This window comes from Schistocerca nitens, chromosome 7, assembly GCF_023898315.1.
Source record: "Schistocerca nitens isolate TAMUIC-IGC-003100 chromosome 7, iqSchNite1.1, whole genome shotgun sequence".
Classification (NCBI taxonomy): Eukaryota; Metazoa; Arthropoda; class Insecta; order Orthoptera; family Acrididae; genus Schistocerca; species Schistocerca nitens.
The window spans coordinates 161570722-161584366 of record NC_064620.1 but is presented as its reverse complement, the minus strand read 5'-3'; the positions used below and the strand labels follow the sequence as shown (position 1 = coordinate 161584366).

Below are 13645 nucleotides of genomic sequence, written 5' to 3'. Positions count from 1 at the left end.
GGAAGTGCGTTTCACATGGCGGCATACACACAGACCGCCAGCACAACACGTCTGGCAGCAGTGGAAATTAATCTGCACTTACTGACAAAAGAAGTGAAGTACTCAAAAGACTTGGTAGCATATTAATGTAACACTGTACACACACACACACACACACACACACACACACACACACACACACATACATACACACACACACCATCGGTGCATACACACACTGAATTGGCAAAAGTCTTGGGATACCTAGTAATGTCGTGTCTACTTTAGCCTGGCATAGTGCAGCAACCCAACGTAGCATGGACTCAATAAGTTGTTGGAAGTCCACTGCATAAATATTGAGCCATGCTGCCTCCATAACAGTCCACAATTGTGAAAGTATTGCTGGAGCAGGTGGTGCACGAATTGACCTCTCGATCATGTTCCATAAATGTTTGATGGAATTAATGTCGGGTGATCTGTGCTGCCATATCATTCGCTCGAATTGTCCAGAATCTTCTTCAGAACCAGTCGCGAACAACTGTTGCCCACAGACATGACACATCCTCATCCATAAAAATTCTGCCGCACGGGATTAGCCGAGCGGTCTAAGGCACTGCAGTCGTAGGCTATGCGGCTGGTCCCGGTGGAGGTTTGAGTCCTCCCTCGGGCATGGGTGTGTGTGTGTGTGTTTGTCCTTAGGATAATTTAGGTTAAGTAGTGTGTAAGCTTAGGTACTGATGACCTTAACAGTTAAGTCCCATAACATACCACAAACATTTCCTTCTTCCATAAAAATTCCATCATTGTTTAGGAACATGAAGTTCATGAATGACTGCAAATGGCCTACAAGTAGACAAACATAACTATTTCCAGACAATAATCGATTCAGTTTGACCAGAGGTCTCAGTCCACTCCATGTAAACACAGCCCACACCACTATGGAGCCACCAGCAGCTTGCACAGTGGCTCGTTGACAACTTGTGCCCACAGCTTCGTGGAGTCTGTGCCACACTCGAACCCTACCATCAGTTCTTACCAAGTGAAATCAGGCCTCATCTGACCAGATCACGATATTCCAGATGTCCACGGTCCAACCGATATGATCACAAGCCCAGGATGGCACTTCAGGGAATGTGTTGTTAGCAAAGGCACTCGCGTCAGTTGTCTGCTGCCACAGCCCATTAACGCCAGATTTTGTTATGCTGTCCTAACAGATACGTTCGTCGTACACCCCACATTGATTTCTGTGGTTACTTAACGCAGTGTTGCTTGTCTCTTAGCACTAACAACTTTACACAAACGCCACTGCTCTCAGTCATTAAATAAAGGCTGTCAGCCATTGTGTAGTTCGTCTGAAGAGGTAATGCCTGAAAATTTGGTATTCTTGGCATGCTCTTGACATTATGGATCTGAGAATATTGAATTTCCTAATGATTTCCAAAATGAAATGTCCCATGCGTCTGGCTCCAGCTACCATTCTGCACTGAAAGTCTTTTAATTCCCGCTGTGCGGCCATAACCACATCGAAAACCTTTCACACTAATCGCTTGAGTACAGATGACAACTCCGTCAATGCACTGCCCTTTTACACCTTTTGTATGCGATACAACTGCCACCTGTATATGTGCATATTGCTATCCCATGACTTTTTGTCACCTGAGTGTATAGGCTATGTTTAGAGTTGCAATTATCTGTGACAAATGGAATGGTCACCAGACTGCATTTGCATGATATCATTGTGTGATAGTGTATATAAGTGATGTGAACATCATCAGATGTTGAGTAATCACTGTGAAGGACACGTAGATGCCATGTATTCATGAGAGACAACATTATCAGCACCTGGCAGGGTTTGAAAGATGCTTAACTGTGGGTCTCCATTTGGCCGGCTGGTTTAATCATGCAATATCTAGGCTTATGAGGCATTCACATTTGACAGTGGCTCAATGTTGGACTGCATGTGAATGTGAGGGCAGCCATACTTATCATGAAGGTTCCGGTCAATCACAGCTGATCACCAAGAGACAGGATCGATGTATTGTGCACCATGCACACTGTAGCTCCTTCACATCTGGTTCAACCATCTGAGAACAAGTAATGGATTCCTTGCAACATCCTGTGTCATCCTGCACCGTCGGTTGGAGACGAGCAGCAGACAAACAAGGGAATTACTGTCCTAGGCGGAGGCTGCCATTAACACCACTACACAAACAGCAGTGTAATGGAGTGGTGCTGTGACCAGGAAGCATGGACTGCTGATGAAAGGCCCTGTGTTGTGTTCAGCGATGAATCGCTGTCCTGCACTACTCTGGATGAACATAGTCGACAAGTATAGTGGTGACCTAAGGAGAGGTCTCTTTCTTACAGTGTTTTGGAGAGGAACAGTGGTGTTGCTCCTGGTGTCATGATATGGGGCACCACTGGGTATGACTTGTATCATATGAAAGTACTGTGGTGTCATTTTTCAACAAGGCAATGCTCGTCCACAAATGGTGTGGATCTCTATGACCTGTCTGCATGATATTGAGGGAATCCTGTGGCCAACAAGATCCCCAGATCTGTTCCTGATAGAAAATGGTTGAGACAGCTCAGATTCCAACTCTGTCTCAGTGCCATATCTAGGACATCAAGCACCAGTTTATAACAGTTGTAGGTCAACTTGCCTCAAGAGAGGATGCAGGGGCTTTATGACACCCTTGAATGCACCCAGCCAGAGGAGCTGCAGTGTTGTATTGTTATGTGTACTGATACAGCTGTCAGAAAACTCTACCACCAGTTACTGGTACGGTATTCATACTTTATGAAAGATGGGCTTTCCCTCATGATCTTACCATCACTGTTTATTATGTGGTGTGCTGAGTGGCATGACATGACATTATGCCCACATTCTGTCGAGTGTGAACACAGTACCATTTTATGGTGCTGTTTCACTCCATTCTTTTCCATTGACAACCACTGTGAATCAGCCTTAGCACCGTGTTGATCATAAACCTGCATCTGATCCTTGCCTTTAAAGATGAAGTGTCTGAGACATACCCTCAGTTCTTCAGAGAGGTCACTGATCATTTTAGTTGAGCACATGTACACCGACAGAAACAATGATCGCAACACCAAGGTGAGTTTTGTGAGATAAACGAAAGTTGGTTAGGGTGTTTCTACATCTGAAAGATAATGTCCACTCAAATTTCATGCCAGTCACACAAGAGTGGCACTAATAGCACTACTATGGAGATGCAAATCAGGTTTGCTATACATGCTGTAATGGTCATGGGTGTTACCTTTGAGATAGGATGTGGTGTGTTGATGTTAGTCAAGAATGCCTTTAAGATGACAAAGACACCATTATCAGCAGCCAACTGAGTTTGAATGAGGTCTTTGAGAAGGTGGATGATCATTCTGCAAGATTGCAGAAAGACTTAGAAGGAATGTAGTCATTGGTCATGATTGCAGGCGACAGTAGTTACAAGAATGTGTGGTCAGAAGGAGACGGGACTCTGGATGGCCAAGTGACACTACTAAGACGGAGACCATCATGTTCAGTGTATGGTTCTGCTCCATTGTACTGCATCCACAGCAGCAATTTGAGCTGCAGTTGGCATCATAGTACATGAGGAACTGCTATAAATTTGTTACTTCAAAGACAGCTTCAGGAGAGATGCCCTGTAGCATGCATTCCAATGACCCCAAACCACCACCATCTGTGACTTCAGTAGTGTCAGCCAAGGACTCATTGAAGGGTATGGTTTAGATCTGTTGTGTTTTCTAATGAAAGCCAGTTCTGCCTCAGTGCCAGTGATGGCTGGGTGTGTTGGTTAGGAGGATTCCAGCTGAGGGCCAGCAACCAACTTGTCTGTGTTCTAGACGTAGTGGCCCTGCACCTGGAGTTATGATCTGGGTGTGATTTCATACGACAATTGGAGCACTGTCGTCATTATCCCTTGCACACTTACTGCAAAATTACACATCAATTTAGTGATTTCACCTCCTGTGCTGCCATTGAAGAACAGCACTCCAGGGGGTGTTTCCCAACAAGATAAGGCTCACCCGCATACAACTGTTGTAACCCATCATACTCTACAGTGTCGACATGTTGTTGCCTGCTCGATCACCAGACCTGTCTCCAATTGCGCATATGTGGAACACCAACAGACAACAACTCCAACATCATCCACAAATAGCATTAATCATTCCCATATTGACTGACTAAGTGCAACAGGCATGGAACTCTATCCCACAAACTGACATCCAGCGCCCATACAACACAATGCATGCGTGTTTCCATGCTTTCATTCAATATTCTGACCATTACATAGGTTACTAATGTACCGCATTTCACATTTTCAATGGCTTTCTTGCACTTACATTAACACATAAACTTGCAATGTTAATCATTTAAATATGCTACCTAGACAAATCTGTTCCTGAAATTGCATTGCTCTGTATTATTTTTTGTTGTCACAATTTTTTTCTGTCAATGTAAATCATAAGTATTGATCACAATATTTTTTTTATTTCTTCATTATCAAGCATTGTGACCAACCTACCATCTGTAAGCCTGTGATACAGAAACCAAATTATAAGCTCAGATTAACAGAGACTCTGAAAGAAATGAAAGATATAGTTATTAACAGAACATAGTATGCTCATGGCTGGTTTAAGGTCCAAGCAAACAGAAGCAGCCATGTGGGAGACCAAGCTCAGAGGGGCACTGAATTGAGAGGGGCATCAGAGGTGTCAAAGAACAAAATTTGTATAAACGGTGTATCATAATTACTGAAAAAACTGGCATGGGTGTGTAAGACACGATAAGAAGCAAAACTGTTCCAGTAAACATGGGTCCACAAATGAGCGGTTATGAAGCACGACTCACGCCCGGTCCTCACAGCTTTACTTCTGCCAGTATCTCGTCTCCTACCTTCCAAAATTTACAGAAGCTCTCCTACGAACCTGCAGAACTAGCACTCCTGAAAGAAAGGATATTGCACAAGTTTTAATCTGCCAGGAAGTTTCATATCAGCGCACACTCCGCTGCAGAGTGAAAATCTCATTCTGGAAACATCCTCCAGGCTGTGGCTAGCCATGTCTCCGCAATATCCTTTCTTTCAGGAGTGCTAGTTCTGCTAGGTTCGCAGGAGAGCTTCTGTAAAGTTTGGAAGGTAGGCGACGAGATACTGGCAGAAGTAAAGCTGTGGGGACCGGGCATGAGTTGTGCTTCAGTAGCTCAGATGGTAGAGCACTTGCCCGCGAAAGGCAAAGGTCCCAAGTTCGAGTCTCGGTTGGGCACACAGTTTTAATCTGCCAGGAAGTTTCATATCAGTGCACACTCTGCTGCAGAGTGAAAATCTCATTCTGGAATCTTCCCTGTTTCAAATGGCTCTGAGCACTATGGGACTTAACATCTGTGGTCATCAGTCCCCTAGAACTTAGAACTACTTAAACCTAACTAACCTAAAGACATCACACACATCCATGCCTGAGGCAGGATTCGAACCTGCGACCGTAGCAGTCACACGGTTCCGGACTGAGCGCCTTAACCGCGAGACCACCGCGGCCGGCTCTTCCCTGTTTATTCAAACACTTGGAGGCAATAATATACTCATCTCTGCTGTTGAGTTATGAATTCTTTCAAACATTCCAAGACCAACTCGCAAATCTGGGCAAGACTGTACAATTCACTGCTCCAGTTCTTCAACTTTATCAACAGGAATGTTGTACACTTTTCTTTGGAATGACGTTATACAGAAAAATCTTGAGGACAAAGTTTTTGTGATACAGAAACTTTTGCACTGACTGTAAATCCTATCTTTCTCAAAAAAAATTTTCTATCCTTGCAAAAACTCTATTAGGTGGTATGAGTGACCTGTAAATGGAAAAATTACTTCCACTTCCTTTATGTTAAAAGGGGGCTCTGAATGAATCCATTTACTAATCATGGTGAACATATTCACATCTTCGGTTTGACGGCAGCAACCATCTGCAACCAATCTCACTATATTTAATCCATGCATATGTGTCTACATAAGTGTGTGATATACAACGCTTGCTATCTCATTTGAACTCTCTGGGTGCTAAGTTTTGTTCCATCAATAAGAGTGAACATTTGGCTAAGACAAAAGTGCTTTTGAATTGCCAGTCACTTAGCACAATTGGAGAAATTATACTGCCTAGTAAAATAAACAGCTTGATCTAAAAGTTTTGTAAGCAACATGTTTTTCTAACAGTTAAAATATATATCAACAATCTCTTTTTATCCTGATGCAATAAATCAGAAAATGTCCCACCTTCAAACTATGTACTCTTTGTTCTACCACAATAACGCTTCTCTGCCTTCAACCTGTCTCCTAATTCTCAACAAATGTCAGTTCTAGGACTCCCAAAGCATATATTGTAACTACTACAAAAAGCTCTATGAAAAGAACACTCGCTTGACCTTCAAGTTTAATTAGAAAGTTGTATTAAACATTTCCTTTGTTTGCCCTATATTCTTAATATTAAGTTCAGATGGTAATGATGTAGAGGCTTGTCTCACTAGGGGTAAGATAGATACTGCCTACAGGAAAATTAAAGAGACCTTTGGAGAGAAGAGAACCACTTGTATGAATATCAAGAGCTCAGATGGCAACCCAGTTCTAAGCAAAGAAGGGAAGGCAGAAAGGTGGAAGGAGTATATAGAGGGTTTATACAAGGGCGATGTACTTGAGGACAATATTATGGAAATGGAAGAGGATGTAGATGAAGATGAAATGGGAGATAAGATACTGCGTGAAGAGTTTGACAGAGCACTGAAAGACCTGAGTCGAAACAAGGCCCCGGGAGTAGACAACATTCCATTAGAACTACTGATGGCCTTGGTAGAGCCAGTCATGACAAAACTCTACCATCTGGTGAGCAAGATGTATGAGACAGGCGAAATACCCACAGACTTCAAGAAGAATATAATAATTCCAATCCCAAAGAAAGCAGGTGTTGACAGATGTGAAAATTACCGAACTATCAGTTTAATAAGTCACAGCTGCAACATACTAACGTGAATTGTTTACAGACGAATGGAAAAACTGGTAGAAGCGGACCTCGGGGAAGATCAGTTTGGATTCCGTAGAAATGTTGGAACACGTGAGGCAATACTAACCTTACGACTTATCTTAGAAGAAAAATTAAGAAAAGGCAAACCTACGTTTCTAGCATTTGTAGACTTAGAGAAAGCTTTTGACAACGTTAACTGGAATACTCTCTTTCAAATTCTGAAGGTGGCAGGGGTAAAATACAGGGAGCGAAAGGCTATTTACAATTTGTACAGAAACCAGATGGCAGTTATAAGAGTCGAGGGGCATGAAAGGGAAGCAGTGGTTGGGAAAGGAGTGAGACAGGGTTGTAGCCTCTCCCCGATGTTATTCAATCTGTATATTGAGCAAGCAGTAAAGGAAACAAAAGAAAAATTCGGAGTAGGTATTAAAATCCATGGAGAAGAAGTAAAAACTTTGAGGTTCGCCGATGACATTGTAATTCTGTCAGAGACAGCAAAGGACTTGGAAGAGCAGTTGAACGGAATGGACAGTGTCTTGAAAGGAGGATATAAGATGAACATCAACAAAAGCAAAACGAGGATAATGGAATGTAGTCAAATTAAGTCGAGTGATGCTGAGGGAGTTAGATTAGGAATTGAGACATTTAAAGTAGTAAAGGAGTTTTGCAATTTGGGGAGCAAAATAACTGATGATGGTCGAAGTAGAGAGGATATAAAATGTAGACTGGCAATGGCAAGGAAATCGTTTCTGAAGAAGAGAAATTTGTTAACATCGAGTATAGATTTAAGTGTCAGGAAGTCGTTTCTGAAAGTATTTGTATGGAGTGTAGCCATATGGAAGTGAAACATGGACGATAACCAGTTTGGACAAGAAGAGAATAGAAGCTTTCGAAATGTGGTGCTACAGAAGAATGCTGAAGATAAGGTGGGTAGATCACGTAACTAATGAGGAGGTATTGAATAGGATTGGGGAGAAGAGAAGTTTGTGGCACAACTTGACTAGAAGAAGGAATCGGTTGGTAGGACATGTTTTGAGGCATCAAGGGATCACAAATTTAGCATTGGAGGGCAGCGTGGAGGGTAAAAATCGTAGAGGGAGACCAAGAGATGAATACACTAAGCAGATTCAGAAGGATATAGGTTGCAGTAGGTACTGGGAGATGAAGAAGCTTGCACAGGATAGAGTAGCATGGAGAGCTGCATCAAACCAATCTCAGGACTGAAGACCACAACAACAACAACAACATGGTAAGTACAACCTACTATGACTCTCCCTATTTCCACAGTAGTGAGGTTCTGAACATTTGAATGACTCTAGAAATTTTCCTATTGCTTTTGCGGCAAGGTGCACAATTGTAGCTTCTTCTGTCACCTCCCCCAGTTTCTCTCACTGCATCACCACCATTGGCATGTAATCTCATTAGAACACCATGAACACAGTCCTTTTTTTTAATCCTAAAATTCCAAGAAATGCTTCCCTGCACACTAAAACACATCCACAATACGCCTTTCATACATGGCAGATGAAGGATAGCCCACTTTTTGATTCTTTCTGAGTTTTTCTCCTCTTAGGTTGTGAAACAATACAATGACTGAATATAAAGTAGTCATGGCTAATTTTGTTCTCTGATGCATAGAAGATTCAGTTGAACTTCGTAATATCTGCCATCTGCAGTGGGAACACTTGAACACCTTCGTGTAATCCAGAATAAGATTTCCACTCTGCAGCGGAGTGTGCGCTGATATGAAACTTCCTGGCAGATTAAAACTGTGTGCCCGACCGAGACTCGAACTCGGGACCTTTGCCTTTCGCGGGCAAGTGCTCTACCATCTGAGCTACCGAAGCACGACTCACGCCCGGTCCTCACAGCTTTACTTCTGCCAGTATCTCGTCTCCTACCTTCCAAACTTTACAGAAGCTCTCCTGCGAACCTTGCAGCACTAGCACTCCTGAAAGAAAGGATACTGCAGTATCTGGATTTGCTTTAGCAACGTAAGTACTATGTGCTAAAATAGCACTCTGAAAATATGTTTTTGTTCACACTACACTACAGTTGCAATGATGTCACGGAAGTGTTGTGAACTTCAGATTTTCCAACGCCTCAATTTCATTAAACATTCTCTGGATTTGTTTTTTTTTTTTAATTAAAATCTAAATTATTTAATGCTTATAAGGCAACAGAAATTACAATACCCTATCTTTTGTGGCTAATCAATAACTTTCCCCCTTTCTGAAAACAGTTGAGTATAGCACTATAAATGCAAGAAGTGAGCCATACTGAGAGGAGAAGACACCATCTTAATAAGCCCATAAATCTCATTGACTAATTTTATAGAGGATTCTGAAAATAACTGCAGAAGAAAAGTGTATTGGTCTTTGAATTTCACTCTTATTTTCTTAAATATATCGTGTTGCAATTAGGGATTTTGATATCCACACATTCGTAGATCAGTGAAGATTACGGTAATTTTGTGATTCAGGGACACTATTTTTAAAAAGCGCCTTTCAGGGAGGTTTTGACTCTGGAGGATTCATATGATGCAGTATTTTCTTTCTTATGTTCAGGAGACAAAAGTTGTGGAACTGCTGGTAGTTGTATATAAATGTACAAAAACTATCTAACTTTCAGAACTAATAGTGCTTTCCTCATGGAGGAAAGAGAGGTAGGTTGGGGAAGATTAAAAAGGAAGGACAGGTCAATCAGATTCCAGGATGAGAGTTGTTGTGAAGATGAATACAGTATGTTGGTGAGCACTGTACCAACTTCAGAGAAGATGAGGGTAGAGCGAGGACTCGAGGTGGATTAAAAGGAAGAAAATGGAGTGAAGAGTGCAATTAAGAACTATGAGGAAGAGGATATGGGGGGAAATCCAATCAGAGAGATGGGGGAGGAGAATGGAGATGAAAAAGTAAAAAGCAAAAGAAAGTTTTTTATTTGTTACAGCAAGATAAAAAATTTAACTACTTGAAGATAAATACTGGCCAACAATTGTGTCACATAACTTTATAGTTTTCTCAAGTGAATTTTCTTTTTGATAGCAATATTTTCTTTATAAAATGTAGTCTTTTTCAGAATGTAATGATAGCTGGAATTATGTCGCTGATTATAAATTACTCAGCAACAGTTGAATTAGAGTTGATGTGATGTTAAGCCACAAATTGTGTAAATTTACCATTTTTACAACAGCAAAATCTTCTTTAAATGGCAGATCAGTTTAAAATACATGTATTAATTGTGAGCACACAGGGAGCTCAGCAGGACTCACATGTGACTCCTATGTTGGCAGATGCTGAACTGCATTCTGAGCATGGTTGAGAAGACAAAACGAGCGCTGGCAATCCTACAACATAGAGGAGCAGTGCCCGGTGTAGTAACTGATGACTGGGGTCGTGGTGACATCAAGCGGACAGCAGCAGATATCATGGCACAGACCATCCGTACCACAGAGGAGCGCGTAGCAGAGGTCAAGCGTCGTGCAGGTGAGTCCATCTGCAGGAGTCAGTGCCTATAAAGAATCCTGTGGCAGACAAGTAAAGGTTGCCAAGGACAAGGAATGACAGTAGTCTGTCTGTCAGCAGTATGTATAGCACTATGTGAAGAAAATTAGTGTATCTAAGTGTGACATGTAAGCAGTACATACTGCACTATATGGAGAAAATTAGTGTATTTGAGTGTGGCATAGGACAGTCATGTTAGAAAGAATAAGGTCTTTCAAATGTCATGCCATTGTTCCTTCTCATGCACCATGAATTTTCACAGATAGTTCCTGCATATTTGTAGATGTGAGTGGAATTCTGGTAGCACACCAGTCACACATTCTTGACACGGGATATGTCTGGCAGTGTGGCTGACTGTGGCAGTTGTGCATCAGACAGGCAACATGATGGTGTGAGCAGAATTGTCACACAGTCTTCTTCAAGTATTGGTACTCTAAATTTATGTAACAATGTTTCATGTTAATACTATCACCTTTCTTCCACAGATTCCCATATTAGTTCCCCAAGCATCTTTGTTACTCTTTTGTATGGGCATGCAAACCTGTTACAACCCAAGAAGCATATGTCTGTATACTTTCAATGTCTGTTGTCATCCCTACTCAAGAACAACTTCAAATGAATGAATGAAACATTGGAGCAGTATATTACAGGTGGCCATAATAACATCTTCTATGCTATTTCCTTTACAGATGCACTGCACTTTTCCTGAATTCTTCCAACAAATCTAAGTCTATCACTCACTTTATCTGTTGTATGTTCATTATGTTTCATGGAGCTTTTATTATTACTCCTAACTATTAAATGACTTGGCATGTTAGACATTTTAACAATTCTGCAAATGGATACTTTGAATTTTTTCTCTTGTTACAGTTTTCACAGTTTTTTATCCACGTTTAAATAGTTCTGTTACTCTCTACATCAAGTGGAAATTTTGTGTAAGTCTTTCTTAATAATTGTCCAGTGATGGTATTTTCCTGTTGGCAATAGCATTTAACAGCAAACCTTTTGGTAGTGCTGCTACGCTGACTCGTATCTGGTAATTTTTTACGAGTATTGGGAACATTAAAGGTTCTATTATGCTCGTCTTAGGCATGCTCAATGTTGTTTTGGTTTCAGCTGAACCTTCACTAGCCATTATAACATTCTAAGCGCTATTGCTCAAAAATTCATTGAACCAAGCTCATATCGGTGACAATTGAGCTGTGTGAAATGTCTTTTGGAAGACAGAGTATACATGTTCAGCTGCATGTACTGCATGCAAAATACTGTGTATGAATAAAGAAAAAATAGAGCTGCATGACATTATTGGCTGAGAGGTACTGAGGGTTAGGCTCAGCCATCTAATCAAAAAGTGTTTTCTTTGTCAGTGCACTATGGCCCCTTTGCTGTAGTGTTTGAGAGTTGTTTCTAGTGTGTGTTTGTTCAAAGTAGACTGACTCTAATGGATATGATGTGTAGTTTGTGTTGTTTGGTAGTGAGAGAGGGGTGGATGGTGAAACCTGGTGCTGGCACATAGCCTACTCTTCTCAAACAGCACCAAGGGTGGCACCATGCTTAACATCCCTATTCGGGAGACATCATCAACAGTATTGCATGTGCTCACTCCATGTGGAGGCGTTTAGAATTAAGTCTAGGACACTAGCATCAAAGTGTAGTAATCAAGAATTTTACATCACAATCTTTCATCCTCTTGCAACCAATATTGGCAGTGGAAATTCATTCACCATCAGGATTCAAACCAGCTACCACCAAGTAAAGTGCTATGACGTAGGCTTGTGCCTATCAAGGTGGTTTATATGAATACAGCAAGATGTGTTTCACATGAGTGGTTTCTCCTGATCATTAGAGAACATTTTTTTCTCCGGAATTGTCATAATGTTCAGATACCTAAGATCTCTCAACATACATACAGTATGTATGTGACATTGGTTTGTAATTCTGTGCATCCATTCTTTGCACTTTCTGTAAAAACATGTAACCTCTGCTCTTTTAATTCAAGTGGAACTATTTGCTGTACAAGAGATATCATTCAGGAAAGGGGTTAAATCCACTGTGTATCATTGGAAAATTTAATTCTCTCAAGATCCGATACCTTGTTCACTTTAAATAGTCTTAAATGTTTTCCAGTGTTTGTGGCGAGGGTGGCATGGGGGGTTAAATAATCTTAAATGTTTCCCAGTATTTGTGGTGGGGGTGGCATGTGGGGCGGTGCTTTTTCCAAAATAAATTTTTTGAGAGTCTTTACAGTAGTAACACAATCCTATATTCTCTTCAACTAAATGAAAGACGGCTTGTAAACACATCACGGCACGTGACCATAGTGCTGCCATCAAGGGGTGAGTGATACAGGGAGTGCTCGCTGAGTGTAGTTGCATTCATTGTGAGTGTAAGTCCTCAGTGTGTGATCTCAAAATCTGATTGTAATTTTCATAATACCTGAAAGACCAGTATTTGATTATTAGTGTAAGTATCAGTGTTAGTAATCAGATCCATCATTCATTGTTCATGTGCCCCCATTTTACCATTAATCTCCTGTATGAGTAAATTCCCTTGTGTCATCCTCCACAGATACAGCGAGTGAGGCTGACATGTCAGTTCTGAGTGCACACAAGTGACATTCCAGTTCTGAGCGCACCAAAACAATCAAAGAAGAAATTATCAGATTCTGCAGAGAAACACATGGTTATTAATGTGTATAAAATGGAGCAGTTGTATTCAGAGCAATCAGTGACTGATATTGTTTTGAAAACAGCTGTATCTACAGGTATTGGTCATTCTTGAGTGTATCATGTGATAAATGAGTAAAACGTCACACACTCTCTGAAATCTCCCATAAAAGAAAAATCATGACAGAAGCTTTCAGAAAGCATTGCTGACTTTGGTAGAAATGCAGTATGAAGGAGGTGCGGGGCGGTGGATGGAATATTAGAATAAATGTTTTGTATTTATGCTGTTTGCCGTTCTCAACACTGGCTCTCTAACTACAACGTTGAACTGCAGACGGCACCTCGACACCTGCTGTGTTGTGGGCGTAGCCCGCAACAGCAGACGTGGCTCCGGTCGCTCCGACGGATGACTGAGGTGCGGCGAGACTGACTTCTCGCGATGCCAGCAGTGCAGCTAGACTCAGCGCCAGCTCCGTC

The 13645-nt window shown here is 41.4% G+C and overlaps 1 protein-coding gene across 1 annotated transcript in view; it reads left to right on the top strand.

Moving 5' to 3' along the window:
• LOC126195516 (protein CBFA2T3-like) overlaps positions 1-13645 on the top strand; it is a 185719-nt gene that overhangs the window by 159349 nt on the left and 12725 nt on the right. The window contains exon 4 of the mRNA XM_049934143.1: positions 10292-10484. Within this exon, the coding sequence (XP_049790100.1) occupies positions 10292-10484 (193 nt within the window). The remainder of the gene's footprint in view (positions 1-10291; positions 10485-13645) is intronic.